Source organism: Athene cunicularia (genome assembly GCF_003259725.1).
Source record: "Athene cunicularia isolate RWA chromosome 1 unlocalized genomic scaffold, athCun1 chr1_part1, whole genome shotgun sequence".
In the NCBI taxonomy this organism is placed as follows: domain Eukaryota; kingdom Metazoa; phylum Chordata; class Aves; order Strigiformes; family Strigidae; genus Athene; species Athene cunicularia.
Window position 1 is genome coordinate 15,881,953 of NW_020799091.1, and position 16,769 is coordinate 15,898,721.

A 16,769-nucleotide genomic window follows, 5' to 3' on the forward strand; every position below is an offset into this window, starting at 1 on the left:
TAGCAGCTACTATTTCATGTCCTATTTGTTCTGTAACATCGCCAGCAGCCTAACGAAGATCAAAACTTACTGGAGAACAGTAGAACTGACCCTTCTATTCATCGCTTTCTGGCGAAAAATAGTATAAATCAGACATTAAATCACTAAAATTAACATGACAGTTTAAGTTATTTCTTTTTCAGTGACACAAATTTACAATTCACACCACAGTAGATTTCTACCTCTACCAGCCTTATTGGCCAAAATGGAGGATGGGGTTCGGGGGGGAAGTACTAGCTCTTCAGGAAAGTTGCAAAAGACCACAAAGGGACTAGAAATGAGCACTTATTCAACCCTGTAATATTTACTGATTCATTTCTTAACCTGAACAATTCACAACAGTTAATGAAGCTGTACAGGGCAATGGTTCAGCAGGAAAAGAACAGGAAGCATGTTGAGACACTTACACAATGCTTAACCTCTCCCATGCCTGAGCATATTTGCCATTTGGAGCCTTTCCCTGTAGCACTGCAGTCGTGCATTTGCAAGTCTGCACCCTTTCCCTTATACACTGGGAGGATGATGTGGCGATGTTTTTATTTTTGTCCTTTTGTCCTGTCCTTGTCTTCTGCCAGCTCTGCATCTGCTAAGCCTAAGCCTGAGCCTGCTGTCAGGTTTCTCCTTTTTTCCCCCCCTCACACTTTCCAACTCCCCTTTTGTGACTTTTACACGAAAAAAAAAAAAATATTAATCTAGTGAGTGACACGAAAAAAAACCCCAAAATCTAGTGAGTGACACAGTAGACAGTAGTCCTTAAAACAGTGGACAGGCATTTCCCAGTGACATCCATGCACAAAGCTTAACAATCAATTAATGTGCAACTCTTGCCTCTGGTCTGAGCACGCTCCAATCAGCACTAACAGCATCACAAGCAGGAACAGCCAGCAGGGAGTTTTGAGCAGGTCCCGCTGAAAACTATACAGTTATTATCAGAAAAGTATTATGATGGATGCACTAGATGGGATGCTCAGGACAGGGGAGATCCCTGTAATGATTTTCTTTGCTGGCCACTCGAGAGTGTTTTTCCTTAAGGCTCTTTCATCCTCCTTTTTTGTTTTTTATTGTCATAAAAATTAACTGTTCCCATTAAAGCTGTCATTTACCACCAGCTGTGGACTGTCTCATCATCCTCTGTGCAACAGGTCAGCTTGAAAAAATACCATTTTATGTTGAAAGAAAGTACAAAAAATTGCATTAATTCTTGTGCAGGGTGGGCAGCAGCAGGTTTAACAATCACATCCTATGTGAATGTTCGTATTACTGCAATAACTTCAACTTAAAGAACATAAGGACCCAAAATCAGATTATTTTCTGTATGGCTTCCTTCTGCAACAATGTATTTGTATTCATCAAAATGTTCTTAAAATGTACACCATTTTCTTTAAAAAAAAGGTAATTAAGCACTAGCTCTAGGCTAAATACAATATAAAAAAATCAGTTGCCTCAAAGATTACAAGAACTCCAAAAGCAGAAGCTACATTTCGAAGAATGCCAATGGCCACAAGGATATTATTCTTTTGGTTCCGCTAAAAAATTAAAACCACTGTATAGCTCTGGTTTGTCAGGCTTGCAGGTTCATGTGATCCACAGTGTCCAAACCAGAAACAGGTAATCAGCAATTAAACAATATCCTTGATTTTAAAATATATTAATAATACAAAACACACTGGTGTCATCCTTAACATATGAAATATCCTTTAATATAATTTATGGCTTATGTAGTCCTCGCCTGCAGGATATACTCATTCTTTCTTTTTGGTAAAGTCATATGGTTTCCACCACTGTGCAAACTGCAACACCTTCTTCCTTTGATCCTCAAAGTTCTGTCTGATTCCTTTTCTCCAGAGTCGTGGTTCCAAGTCCAGCATGCCACCAATAATTTCCTTTGCAAGTAGAAGAAAGATATTGATAAATGCAAAATTACCATATTACTTAACACTATTTTACCACAGAGTAAAGAAATATCAATTTTCAAATTAGATTATTTGTTTTCTTCAAGTGTTAGTTACTAAAACCTGAAATTCTGAAAAATATATCAATTCAAAAATTAGAACCGTAGTTGTTATATAGTTGCTTCGGTAAAATTATTTTAAGTACAGAATAGGGATGCCCTGCATAAATATCCTAACACTGCAAGACAATGTATTAGTACATTTGTGACTAAGAAAAGTTCAGAAACAAGAACACTGCCCACTGCTCTTAACTCCTTTTCCCCAATCACTCTTAACCTTTTTGCAATATTGACTCTTTCAAATAAATTATTGCTGTGACATAATAAAGGAATCATTTATTGCAGCTCTTTCTGTATACACTATATTCTCTAAACCACATGGAGTAATTTAACCACACAAGTATTTTACCAGGAGTTGTCTGTGAGTCTGTGTATGCACCCTAGCTGATACAGTTAGCAGAAGTGAGTGCACCTATATGAGAATACTATGGCCATGAAAACTTAAATAGATGCAAGTATTTTCCATCTATCAGATTATATGTCAAGAATCTAGAGTTGCTATTAATACAAAAGAAACATGGATCTACAACCATATTCTGAGCATCAGCTGATGAAGAAATCAACTACTACTTTATTCAACAAGCCAAGTTAGAACAACTCACCAAGAAAAGCCAGCTATTAAACTGGGAAAAGGCACAAAGTGACTGTTCTGGCAGCATCTGTTTTGATTATTTAAATTTTACAAAACAGAGTATAATTAGTAAATTGACCTTTTACATGACAATACCTTTCCAAAGTAACGAGGGAACTCATATTGATCTTCAATGATATGAGCAAATCCTCCTTGAAGGCCAAAGTCCACAGAAAAGTATGGTAATCCTTTAGGAACCTATACACACAGAAACACATTTTTAGATGTTTAACAGATTGTAGGTGTTTATTTAACCTCCCCACAACGTAATGAATTTGAAAGTGGTTACAGTTGATAGTATCCCATTTTAAACCACCTCTCAAACCAAGTACATGTAACATAAAATTCCAACACAGAAACAGTAAAACAGGTAAGGCAAAAGAACAACACAACAACTAGATAAAAAAAAACCCACTGAAAACTGAAAGGGTGTTTACTGGGTGGCAGAACCTCCACAGGCAACCAGGTAAGAGATGGGGAAGGACCAGGCAGCAGCATGCACACTAAGCAAATGCATTCCTGACTCCACACCTCTGAATTACATGGGTTGAGTACAAATTTTAAGACAATCACCAGCAAGTTGTATTTATTAAAAATAAGGTGCTGTGTGATAACAGGAAATATTTACCCAGTGGAAACATTACACTCAGAGGGAAGGGGAAACACCTCTATAGAGAATACACTACCAGAAGACCCCACTACATGACTGGAAGTTATCATTAAATTGCTGAATCGGATAATTTAATAATTCAGTCAGCCTACAGAGGAGACACTGGTTATCCTGCCACAAAGAAAGACCCTTCAGTCTGACAGAGAAGCGGATTAATTTATTGCTATGGTATTGCAAGTAATTTCTGCTATTTCACTGCAACAAGTCATTTTCTGCTCTTTAAATTGTTGAGGATGTTCCTGTACAGATAAGATTTACAAAGCCTCAAATTCATAAGCATTTCCTCTGCTACAGTCCAAATAATTGTGCAATGTTCACAAGACATGTTCCATATATTGCTTGAAAGTTCACTCTAAAAATAATTAAGATTTAATACACAGGGGCAATACAGCATAACAAAAAACATGAAATGTTTTAAACGAGTGGGTTGGTTTAGGCCCTGCTGGGACCGGAGACCACGTTGCCGTTGTCCCTCCCCCACCCTTGGACACAAGTAGGGCACAAACCCTGGGTTAAAATAAGAAGAAATTTAATACAACAGTGTAGTAAACAATCTGAACAACAACAGTAGCAATGATAACAAAAATAAACAGTAATAACAGTAAACAAGACAAAAGATATATAGAGAAATACTGCAATGGTTACAGACAGCCCGCTGTGTGCTCCCCGTCACCAAAGCCATAAAGGAAAGTTCCCACACTCCCGAGCCCATGTCGGCATGGTATAAATAACCCTCCTGGAGATCCCTTCCCCCTCTCTGCTGGGGAAAGTTAACCCTATCCTAGCTGAACCAGGACAATGAGCTAAAAAAAAAAAAGTCATTAAATAAGGAAAAAATAGTTTGGCAGGTGACACCTCAAAGAAAACATCAGCTTTACTGTATTTGTGTCTAGCAGTGTTATAGTGTCTGGCTGGGATGGAGTTCATTTTCATCACAGCAGCCCATATGGTGCTGAGTTTTGTACTGGTTACGAAACCAGTGTTTTGGCTATTGCTGAGAAGTGCTTGCTGCCGGGTCAGCTTACCTGGCCGTGTCCCCTCCCAGCCCAGTGACCACTCCCAGCTCCCTCGCTGAGGGGAGCAGAAGGAGAAGCAGAGAAGGCCTTGATGCTGTGCAAGGGCTAGATGCTTAGACTCTGTCTCTAGACACCACAGTCCCAATTTCAGCATGCAATCTGCCTATTAGATGATGTCTCAGCCATGTCTGACACTCCTTCCAGGCACCACCATCTCCTAATACAACTCTCCAACTTCCCAAACCTCAGCTCAGTCTCTAAACTATACTCTCTTATCTTCCTGAAGGCCAAAGGCATTTTGTTTACTCTAAAATATTGTTAAAAATCACACAACTGTGTAACCAGTTACACTCAGATGCACTATATTAAAGAACTGTTATGATTTAATCTGAAAAATTGGCCTGCCTTCAAATAGGTATATAATAGTCACACAAATGTATCTCTAAGATTCTTAAAGAAATCAGACGTCTGGATGCCCTACCATGTGTCAAGAAAATTATAATTCATTTATTTGTGACAAATGTTGGCTTTCCCTGTTTTGAAACACTGATGAGCGGAAGATATCCAAAACATACCTATTTTGTTTTCTGTTTGCATCCACCTTAAGTTTAAAGTCTTCCCTAAGTCCTTGCTACAAATTAATCAAATTCCTTCTTATCTGCACCCATTAGTGATAGCAAACAACAAAGTATTATCTTCTTTAAAATAATCTCCTTTATACAGAAAACTACCATTACATGCCATTTCAGTCCTTTCTTTCCTAGACTGCATAACTCCCGAAGCAGTTTCTATAGTTAAGTTTTCTAACCTATGCTCTTTTCTTCTGTAATTGTCTTAAAACACTGTTGCCAAAACCTGACTCAGTTTTCCAGGTGAAGCCTTACCACGTCGAATAAGGTGACCCATAACTGACTCCCATTGCATTTATATGACATTTCAGCTTACATGGCAGAATATTGTCTTTTTGTTACATTTGCTACCACTGTTTGTTTAGTTCAAGAGTCATCACAATATACGAAAGCTCTCCTACCATACCAAATCCCTTATTCTTTTACATTTCACACTCTTCTGCATCTCCCTTTTTGTCATATCAGGCTTCATGTCTCATTACTAAAACCCATCTCCTTTTTCCTAAACTAAGATTTTTTTTTGCGCAAAAGCACTATATTTACTAAAAGCCATTTTCAGAAATTAAGTATTATTACTACATAGTAGCAAACTACTTGTGGTAAAGTCTATATACCACACATCTTTCACTTTAATATTAAAAAGATGGAAAAGTCTTTGAACCCAACAGTTTCAGCATTATTCCTTTAAGATCTATATATACAAAGATGTTTCATTTTAGTATCCAGGAGCCAAATAGTGTACTGTTCCCTTATTTTGGAAAAGAATACACAATGCTATTCATCTTTTTGCTTCATAAACTTAGCAACACAAAAGGCTGTTCTAGGTCAATGAAAAAGACACCTCATTTTTTTTCCCAGAAAGTAATTTGCAAATCTTTGATCTACCTTAATTCTTAAAGCTAATCAAGAAAATTATGCATGTCCTCAAACTGCCATCTTCGTTCTCAACCAGTGCTTCCAGCTCAGTCCACCAAGTGTTGAAATAAATAGGAATCTGTTCCCTAATGTCAGTTAAGAGTTCAGTCAAACTCTTAAATCTCATCATACCTATGCCATCTCCTGATGCACTAATTTGTGTTCCCTTTCTTCTCTCTTTGAAACAGTTAATAATGAAAAATGATAAGAAGAATTTGCTAAGAAATTCAGTGTTCAATATATCTCATTACTTACAGATTTCCGAACATCTTTTGAGGAAAGATCAATTAACTTCTTGTTCATGGACCACTCTTCATCAGACTCCATTATAGCTTTCTGTAAAAATCATTTTATCTACATATGAAAATAGTCCTTCATACAGCAAGCAAAGAACTAACTTTTCAATGTAGTGACATACATTCGAACGCAAGTACCATTTCTTAACAAAGTAACTTTATTTTTTGGCAGCCTTTCTGATTTCCACAACTTACATACTTTATAAAGGTACTATATAATATCTTCAAACTCACTTGATTCTGTTCCTCTATTTTATTTTTTTTTTCACATTTAACTTTTGCCTGACACAAATTATCTCTAACAAGTTTCAACTAAAAGGTCACATTCTCTTTTCACCAAGCTCATACAAAACCTCTCATGAACTCATTATACTGTATTAGCCTTTTTTCTTTAAACACTAAGAGGAGAATCCAGCTTAGAAGACTGATTGTGCTTAAAAACCTTTAAGCGTGCCCCTGTATCCTCTACAGTATGGCAGTGAATATAGTGTATTGTAAGTTCCTTTAAAATTTCATTTGCTGTGTATTTTAATGGTGGAAACTTCTGAAAGCAGGTTTTATGCAAATTACATGACATTAAATTTTGTACTTCACCTTTTCTTTAGTATTCAAACAAAACACAAGTTTTACCAGCACTTGAAGCATAGCAACGAAATCAACCAGTTGGAGTGTTTCAAATGTGGTAAAAGCTACTGCATTGTTGTTCATCATCCTGACTGCTCCCCTTCATCAGAAGCCAATCACGTATTTCCAGGAAACAAAAATAATATTTCAAAGAACAAAATAAACTAGTTAAAGGCAAATCATGACCCAGTTGCTGAAAACTGAAAGGCCTCAGTTCCAGGCAAAAGCTTCAGTGAGTCTCCCCTTACAGGGTCAGGGAGAAGAAACCAGAAAAGCTATAGAAGAAATATCTATCATGCTGTCTTAATGTTCATTGGAGACCTAAGACACAGGTAAAATTTGGGCTTAATGAAATAAAATGAGGATGAAATAATATATATTGTTATTTCTTTAAAAAGTTGACATTACTTTCTCATTTTTTGTTTGCCAAGGTGCATGCATGGGGTTTTAAGTTTATACTACAGGACTTAAATGAGAAGTATTGTAATCCTCACAGCACTTCAAGAAACTACAATTTTCTCTTCTTCTTCCAGTATTTGTTAGCGCAGTTAGAGTCAAGGCATCCGCACAGTGACATACAGCTCTTCCACTGATTACTTGAAAAAGAGAATTACCTCACAGGGCTTGTTTTAATATCAAGGAATACGATCAAAGAATGGATCAAGAAGTAGGATCAAAGAACACATCTTTTCAAAAACAGTACTTGAATATCAAAATATGTTTTCCCAGAAATAGATGAATTATGAATCATTCAAGTTATTTAAGAAAAAAAACATTTTCATGTACCTTAAAGTAGATTGGAGCCATATCTCCTACTTCTTTTGGAAGAGGAATGCATTCATATACCATGTGATACCGTTTCTTCATACCCATGTTTGTTTCTAGGAACACACAGTCCAAGTCTTTAGCTTCAAACATTTTCACCAACACATTTCGAAACATCTGTTTAAAGAAAAAAATAATGTATAATTTGAATTAACTTTTCAAAACTTTCAGATATAATAATTTATATTATTTCACTAATATTAGATTCAGAATAAACTCATAATCAAATGGATAACACCAGCAAACATACTAGGAAAATTCTGTATTATTCAACAATTTAATATGAACTATATTTCCTATAATACAAACATAGGAAGTCTAAAAAAACTATTGTGAAATGCACATTATAAGTAACAATACAAACTCCATTTTAATAAATAGTATGTATTCTTACAGTTGAAATTAAAACTAGGTTGAACTTCATAACTATGATCCTCCATAAAACAACTTGGCTTTAATCATAGGTCCCAAGCTTGCAATTTTTAAGAAGGTCATGTCTTGGCTTGTACTGACTATAGATACCATTATCCTTTCACTACTCCTTTTCCATTACACAGTTTCAAAAACAAACAAAAAAAACCCCACAAACAAAACATAAAAAACCCAAACAAAAAACAAATGACAACAACAAAAAAAAGACATTTCCACTAGGCATGCCTGACCTTTAAGGGAAATATTAACATTGCCTCAAAAGAAAGCCATGACTAGAACCTCCATCTTCACTGTATGGAAGTTAACCAAATGTAATACATCTGGCCTCGACGTACACTTACCCATTCCCATTCATAGGGATCAGGTGCTGAATCTATTCAAAGAGTATTTCAATTTATAATTCTGCTAGCTCCAGCGTCAGGGCCCTACACAAACTCAACAGCCTCTTCTGCCTGCTGGGGCTCTGGCTGCCCATACAGAAGGGCAGCTCTAACATGTTGCAGCTGTAAGCTGGGATCATATGCAACAAAAAGTTGTGAAAAGAAAAGCTGTGAGAAGTGGGGGCCTGCCCCCCATCACTGAGAAGCTGCAATTACGTTCAGGCCCTCACTTTTGGTCCTTGCCTGAGCTAAGTTTCAGGGATGCCTGTGCCCAGCTGTGTACCCAGGACATCTTGGCCTTGACTTGCTGACTTGACCTTGAACCTAAGACATCACTGCATACTTGCCTGACCATCAGTGGGCCACAGAGGATTCTGTCTACTCTCATGGGACATGCTCTCTTGTCTGGGCTTGGGTAACATGGAACTGACTCTTGATAGTGAAATGACTTCCCCCACCCGCCTCATCCATCGCCTTCCACCCTTGACTTAGCTTACTGTGGAGCAGCCTGCTCTTGCTGCTCCCTGACTCTTGGAAGTTGGTATTGGCATCCAAGATATGCAAGGGCATCATTCTATAGCTTACAATGTAGAGGCTGAACTAAATTATCAAGCACGAGGGATGATTTCTGAGACTCATTCAGACTCACTTTCAAATGCACAAAAGATCTGACTTTGTGACAGGGTGAATTGTTTTCAAAAATGTCTCAAGATCTTGAAAACTGTTTTTTTAAAAATTAAATGTTCCCTGTATCATTTCCACAGTGTAAGCCAAGAAATCACTGAAACTGTATGAGCGTTACAGACTCCAGGTACCACAGCTCTACAACTCACATAAATCGTAGGTTGTTCTAATGCTCAGAAGTACAAACACCACAATTAAAAGGCTAATCCCATCTAAAGGTTTAAGATTCCCTATTTTAATGTAAACAGGGAGCTGATGAATCAAACAAGCAAATACCCACAAACATCAGCAAGTACTAAAGTAAACCAGATGGAAAACAAATCACTATCAGGCTTTCAATGCAACAGGACTAGAAATTGAGCTCTTCTCCACAGCCCTTTGTCATCTTGCACAGCATGAATCAAACTAGAAGTCTAAGGAACTTGGCCAAGTATAATCTTAACCAGGCATTTAAGGTCTCAAAGCAGGGCCCTTGTGCCCTGAATTTCTCCTCACAAATAAACTGCTCCATATTGTGACAAGAAAACACTACCACCACCCCCCTAACACAACCAATGAAACACAGCTAGAAGATACTGCCCAGTGAATAGATCACCGTACCAGGACTGATACAAGACTTGATTGCACAGAGTGACAGGCAACTCTGAATTAACAGCTTGTTGTTTTCTCCTCCACACCCTGGCCCACAGACCTATACCTCTGAAATACACCAAAGCAAGCAACTGTGTACCCTGCAGTATCAACTGAAATAGAAATCCACTGAAAAGCCTAGAATATCTGCAGATGTTAGCTAATGTTTCCCAGACTGCATTTTCTTGCTTTTAAATACATTGCACTTTTCCTCCAAATTCTGAGCAGGCCAAAACATCAAGTATAATTAGTACTGGTAAGGACAAAACCATTCATAAGGGAAAATAAGAGGGCTTGGCTTATGCTCAGATGCACAAGGCATTGGTCCATGTAACAGTTCAGTCAATACTGAACACGTGAAGACCTGCATCTTTTCATATTAAAAAAAAAGTACATGTCTTTGGCAAGTGAGCACATCACTCTAAAGCACACAATATGTTAAATTCAAGTGCTTGAAGGCATACAGTATAAAAGAACCCTTCTCACTTTATCCAGCATATCTTTAAAAAAAAAATCCCAGAAAAAATAGATAGCTAAAACATGTGCTTAATATAGCATTTCATGAGTATTTAAAGTGTGATTATTTTTCTCCCCTCAACAGCAATATAAAATATGGCTCTGACATCAGAAAGTTACTTTAGTCACCGAGTAAGTGCGTACTTATAGTCCTGATAAAGCCCTTCAGACTCCTACTGAATTACACAGAAGCTGAAAAATAAAAAAAAATATTTAAAAAAACCCCACATCTGTGTCCATCACCTCCCAAAATTCTTTGTTGCAAATAAATGTTTAAACTGTCTATGAATATATTCACAGGGTCAATGGATAATGGTTTTATCAACTACTTGCATTTTCTAGCAAGGAAAAGACTAGCATTGAGTACAGGAACTGCATTTGATTATCTTTTCTTTATCCTATTTTCCTTCTCACACAAATTTAGAAGAATTATCATCTATTTAGTTAAAAGAGGTTAGGATAAATAGATATAAAATAAACATTTATCACTTTTCCCCTTGCTCTATTGTTCCTCCTGATCATACTTGTGTTTATTTGTTTCTTATTCAGTTTCTTAGGCATTATACAAAAGAACTCCTTTCACTTCCTGCTTGGGAGGAGCATAATTTACTAGGAAACACTGTATAAAAATTACATCAGCCATGAGAATCAACATAGGGAGCAAATCTGAAAGTCAGAGAACACATCTGCCAGGCTTGAGGCAAGACCAGTCTTACTTAAACCATTTCAAACTCATTAATTAACCTGGTTTTAAATCTCAGCAATTGCAAACAATGGAGACTTTCCTGTAGTCTGAAACAATCTCCAATATTTATATGCAAGAGGTTTTAAGTTGTTTTTCCCTTCTAATCATCCTGATGGCAGTGGGGAAGAGGGGGAATTGACAATCACAGTCAATCTCTTAAGGAAGAGCCTGTACCATTCCTCCCTTGATTTTCCTTTTCCAAAGGAAACAGAACTCAAAATCTTCAAAACATTTTCATAAGGAAGTTGGAAAGCATGACCCATCCTGCTTGGAACTTTATTCTAGCAATTCTTTTTTTAAAAAGTAGGAAATAGGATTCTAACAGGGACCTCATTGATTTGAAAAAGAATGAGAGTTCTCTCTCAGTTGATATCCCCCCAAAAACCACAGATTAGTTTAAAAAACCTGATGATATGTAAACAACATATATTAAGTTTGTATTCCATTATAAGTGATTTTTCTGCCCTCACAATCTTTTTCTTTTTCTTGGCACTCCCAAGGAAATCCTAACTGTGAAGCCAATTATCCCACTTCCTGTAAAGGATCAGTTGTATCTGCACCATCCCTCATAGATGTTCCTCCAACCTGGTTTCAAAGACTTCCAATGACAGAGGTTCTGCAGCATTACAGGCAATTTTTTTCTAGTGCTTATAAATGGGAACTTTTCTTCAATGTATACCCTGCATCTCCCTTTTTCAATATCTGATCACTAATTTTCATCCATAATGTGAAAATTTCTGATTTCACTAAGGGGCAGAATAAGAGCTGCCAGGCTGAAAATTATGAAAATACGTACTTATCACAAATATATTATTATTCAAAACAACATTATTTTACAACACTGTAAAACATGAGACAGTTTCTCAGCTGACCTGGATTTCTTCCCAGATGTCTTCATCCAACAAAGTGGCTGCAGTATGGTGCTGTAGAGGAGCTATCAGGCAGTGTCCTTCAGTAAGGGACTGGGTACTTGGTAGAGACAAGTATACCTATAAGAAGCAAATAAAAACTGAAGTGCCCATTTTCCTAATATTAAAAACCTCCCTATTGCTGAGGTTAAGAAAAAAATTGTTTGCTAATTCAAACCAACAGAAGCCATTACCTTCTAGTTACAGTAAGGTATTAGCAATTTTAGTCATTTTAGAAAGTCCCAATATCCATCGGTCCAATGAATAAGTAATATCCAGAGAGGAATTACACCAACAAGGCAGTAATATCAGCCTTACAGACCAGCTGGTATCCTAACTATTATGCAATCACACTCTTTAGTCCACTACAGTACATTTTCTTAATATAGATATATATCTGTGTGGGTTTTTAGTAATTTTTTTATATATATATATATATATATAAAAAATGCATATACATAAAGATATACTTCTGTGTATACTATCTATTAGATATATAAACACATAGATATACACAGAGTCAATGGCTCAATGTCCAAGTGGAGACCAGTGATGAGTAATGTTCCTCAGGGGTCAGTATTTTTAACCCATGTTTATTTTACCAGTGCTGTTTAACATCTTTGTCAGCAACATGGACAGCAGAATTGAGTGCACCCTCAGCAACTCTGCCAGTGACACCGAGCTGTGTGGTGTGGTCAACACGCTGGAGCGAAGGGACGTCATTCAGAAGGACCTTGACAGGCTTGAGAGGTGGGCATGTGCAAACGTCATGAAGTTCAACAAGGCCAAGTGCAAGGTCCTGCACATGGGTCAAGGCAATTCCAAGCACAAATACAGGCTGGGCCATGAGTGGATTGAGAGCAGCCCTGAGGAGAAGGGCTTGGGGCTGTTGGTTGATGAGAAGCTCAACATGACCTGGAAATATGCACTTGCAGCCCAGAAAGCCAACCATGTGCTGGGCTGTGCCAAAAGAAGTGTGACCAGCAAGTCAAGGAAGGTGATTCTCCCCCTCTGCTCCACTCTTCTGAAATAGCACCTGGAGTACTGTGTTCAGCTCTGGGGGCCCAACATACGAAAGACATGTCCCTGTTGCAGCAAGTCCACAGAAGGACCACAAAGACAGAGGGCTGGAGCACCTACTTTGTAAGAATAGGCTAAGAGAGTTGGGGTTGTTCAGCCTGAAGAAGAGAAGGTACCAGGGAGGCCTTATAGCAGCCTTCCAGTACTTAAAGGGGGCTGCAGGAAAGATGGGGAGGGACACTTTACAAGGGCATGAAGTGACAGGACAAGGGGTAATGGTTTTAAAGTGAAAGAGGGTAGATTTAGATTAGATGTAATTAAGTTCTTCACTATGAGGGTGGTGAGACACTGAAACAAGTTGCCCAGAGAGGTTGTGCATGTCCCTTCCATGGAATCATTCAAGGCCAGGTTGGACGGGGCTTTGAGCAACCTGGTCTAGCAGAAGGTGTCCCTGCCCATGGCAAGGGGGTTGGAACTAGATGATCTTTGAGGTCCCTTTCAACCCAAAGCTTTCTATACAGATACATGCACACATATACAGATCTGTTTGCATTTATATATAGATATGTATAAAATATACCTATATAAAAAAATAAATGCAATGTACCATAACACATATCTGTGCACTTAAGTACTTGGTATATAAAAAGTTTCAAATCAAATTAAAAACATCAATAATAAATAAAAACTTTGAAGACAGAATGACAAAATAGCATATACTGAAGCATTTCAGATGTTATAAATCCAACTTTTAAAAGTCATAACAGAAATGGGAAAGTTCCCCAAACCAAACTTCTATTTCAAAGGATTTTAGGTTTTAAAATTGAATTCTCCACTTAATTTTCTTTTATATCATTGACAAACAGCTTTTTACCATTTCAAATTTCCTCCAGTGCAGTGTGATTTACTCTTCCACAAACCAACCTCTGCATCAGATCTTTCATTATTGTTCTCATCTTCCTCAAATCTACAAACGTGAAGTTCTGATACCAAAGACCAGCTTTAAAATTCATGACAGATTTATATCTTTTTCTGCCTCCCCCTTGAGGAATTTGTGAAATCAATTGGAAGAGCAAGGCAAATAAGATGCAGAACAATAAATCATTTCACAGAAGCAATTTCATTGTTAATCTTAGACATTCTAACATCAACACCGCTTTCCTTATTTCTTTTTTATTTTTACATTTGTGTTAAATTGCTATTTTCTTACCTTGGTGCCAATTGCAATAATAAGATGTTTAGAAAGTTCACTGCTATCAAAGCAGTATGGGCACTTTTCCATGCGTGCAGCAAGCTGCTGGTGCTCACGTATGGCTTTTCTTCTTTGTATTTCTTCCTCTTCCCCACTGCGCGCTCTTTTGGCTGCTTTGGAAACAAACATGTCATCCAGTGTGTAGTATTCTCTGTCAGTTTTTTCCATGAGCTGAAAAGATATACAGAAAAAAAATGCATGTATGTGTAAATAAGCAAGAAAAAATACTTAGCTCTTTGTAGTATCCATTATTGAGTAAAGTATAAAGTACATAAGCAGTAACCTTGTCTCCTTCCATATGGCATCTGCAGCACATGCAGTCACCAGGTACATCTCCTGAGAGCATAGGTATTAAAATACAGATGTGTGACACCAGTGAGAGAAATATATTACTATATTACATCTCAAGTTAAGGGCTAGGTATTTCAATATTATCTTGACAAAACCTCAGCTTTAAATAGATGTACAATTTTTTGTATCATATATATTTTATTTCTGTCTTTCCTGTCCTCCTCTCCTGTTACAACTCTCACTATCCATTAACTCATTTCTTGTGAAATAACTACACCATATCTCTGCACCTCATATTCATATTATGTGAAAACGTCAACAGTTATTCTTATCAAGAGAATAGTACTAAGCCATTTTGTGAAGAAAACAGTCTTTGTCTTCAATTTTAACCTTTGAGTATACCAGTTGCTAGATATGGATAACAAACACAACTAGCACATTACCATAAACAAGGCTGAATGATCCACAGGTATTTTGTTTGATCATTAATTACTATATATTAGTTACATGTGCCACATTTAAAAGGAAACTCTAACAATATTTGTTATGAAGACATGCTTGAGGGTCAGTGTTATGTTACAGGATCTTAACAGTGGAAACTCAAACAAACTGGATACATCTCACCTAGATCATATTTAGGAGAATGGAGCCTGTAGATAAGAACTGGAGGAACTGAAGGTGACACAAGGTGATAGAGGACATGGTAAGAAGGTGGACTTATGTCAATAGAAGCAAAAGACAATGGATTGAAAGGAAAACAAGGAAAATATGGAGGTCATGGGATGCAAACCCACATGTGAGTAGATTTCACTAAGCTTTGTAACTCACAGAATACTTTATATATAGATATATATATATCATTAGGCATTATTAATCTTTTTTTTTTTTTTTGATGACAAAAAAATCCCATGACATCTTGCCTACATCTACTTAGCAAGTCTTGACTGTAAAGATTAACTTTTTAAAGGACTTAAGAAAGTACTTCTCCATTTTCTACTTTGGTCATGCTACACAACTTGAAAATTATGTCCCATTAATACCCTCTCCTGGTTTCAGCTGAGATGGAGTTAATTTTCTTCCCAGTAGCTGTTACAGTGCTGTGGTTTGGATTTAGTACAAGAATAATGTTGATAATGCACTGATGTTTTAGTTATTGCTAAGTAGTGCTTATCCTAAGTCAAAGATTTTTCAGTTTCCCACACTGCCAGCAAGCAGCACACAGCTGGGAGGGAGCACGGCCAGGACAGCTGACCCAAACTAGCAAAGGGATATTCTATACCATAGAACGTCATGCTCAGTATATAATCTGGGGGGAGTTGGCCAGGAGTGGTGGATCACTTCTTGGGGACTGGCTGGGCATCCACCAGCAGGTGGTGAGGAACTGCTTTGTACACCACTTGTTTTTCTTGGGCTTTATTTCTCTCTCTTTTTTTGTATCTCCCTTTTCATTACAATTATTACTGTTCTTACTATTCTTGATATTATTATAATATTTTATTTTATTTCAATAATTAAACTGTGCTTATCTCAACCCATGAGTTTTACTTTTTCTCCAGTTTGCCTCCTCAACCCACCAAAGGAAGGGAGGACTGAGTGAGCAGCTGCATGGTGCTTAGTTGCTGGCTCGGGTTAAACCACAACATACCCTAAACATTCAACACCTATAGATAAAGGAAATGTAAAAAGCATTCAAAAGAATTTTTTCAAGTTTTTCCTCTTTAAATGAAAACCCAATGCTACAATACTTCTATGATTATACTTGACTAATTTTACCTTGAATAGTTTCAGTAATCTCCTTATCAAAATGGCAGGGAGAAAAAAAAAAAAAACACAAAAAAAACCACAACAGTACACTATACAGATTTCTTGATATTGGAGGTGCTGGTCCTTCGGAGTCTTGACAGACTTATGTATGAGTAGTTTTGCTCCAAGAACTGCTAAGGAAATGGTAGAAGTGTCTTCACAACAAATCCTAATACATTTTTGAATAGTGACTGGGATAGCCCTAGCAAAGGACCAATGTTGGCCAAAGTCATTTGAAAGGAATACTATCATAACTGAAGCAAAGTCTCCAAATAACAGCACAGAACAGCACCATTTTGTTATTACCAAAAGTAAAGGTTTACTATTTTCTTCAGAGATTTTTAATATAAAAATATCTGCCATGAGAATGCAAATATACATGAAACAAGACAGCTGGCAGACTAGAAAGAAAAGGAAGAATGGAAATCAGAACACCTTGGCTATCAAGAGTA

The 16,769-nt window shown here is 37.1% G+C and overlaps 1 protein-coding gene across 1 annotated transcript in view; it reads right to left on the bottom strand.

Moving 5' to 3' along the window:
* Positions 1-762: 762 nt before the first annotated feature.
* The window catches only part of CWF19L2 (CWF19 like cell cycle control factor 2), a 79,166-nt gene continuing 63,159 nt past the window's right edge, over positions 763-16,769 (bottom strand). Inside the window, exons 13-18 of the mRNA XM_026844984.1 lie at positions 14,182-14,394; positions 11,916-12,032; positions 7,618-7,773; positions 6,167-6,247; positions 2,778-2,879; positions 763-1,922 (exon numbers count right to left, since the gene is read on the bottom strand). Coding sequence (XP_026700785.1) covers positions 1,782-1,922; positions 2,778-2,879; positions 6,167-6,247; positions 7,618-7,773; positions 11,916-12,032; positions 14,182-14,394 — 810 coding nt within the window. The 3' untranslated portion in view covers positions 763-1,781. The remainder of the gene's footprint in view (positions 1,923-2,777; positions 2,880-6,166; positions 6,248-7,617; positions 7,774-11,915; positions 12,033-14,181; positions 14,395-16,769) is intronic.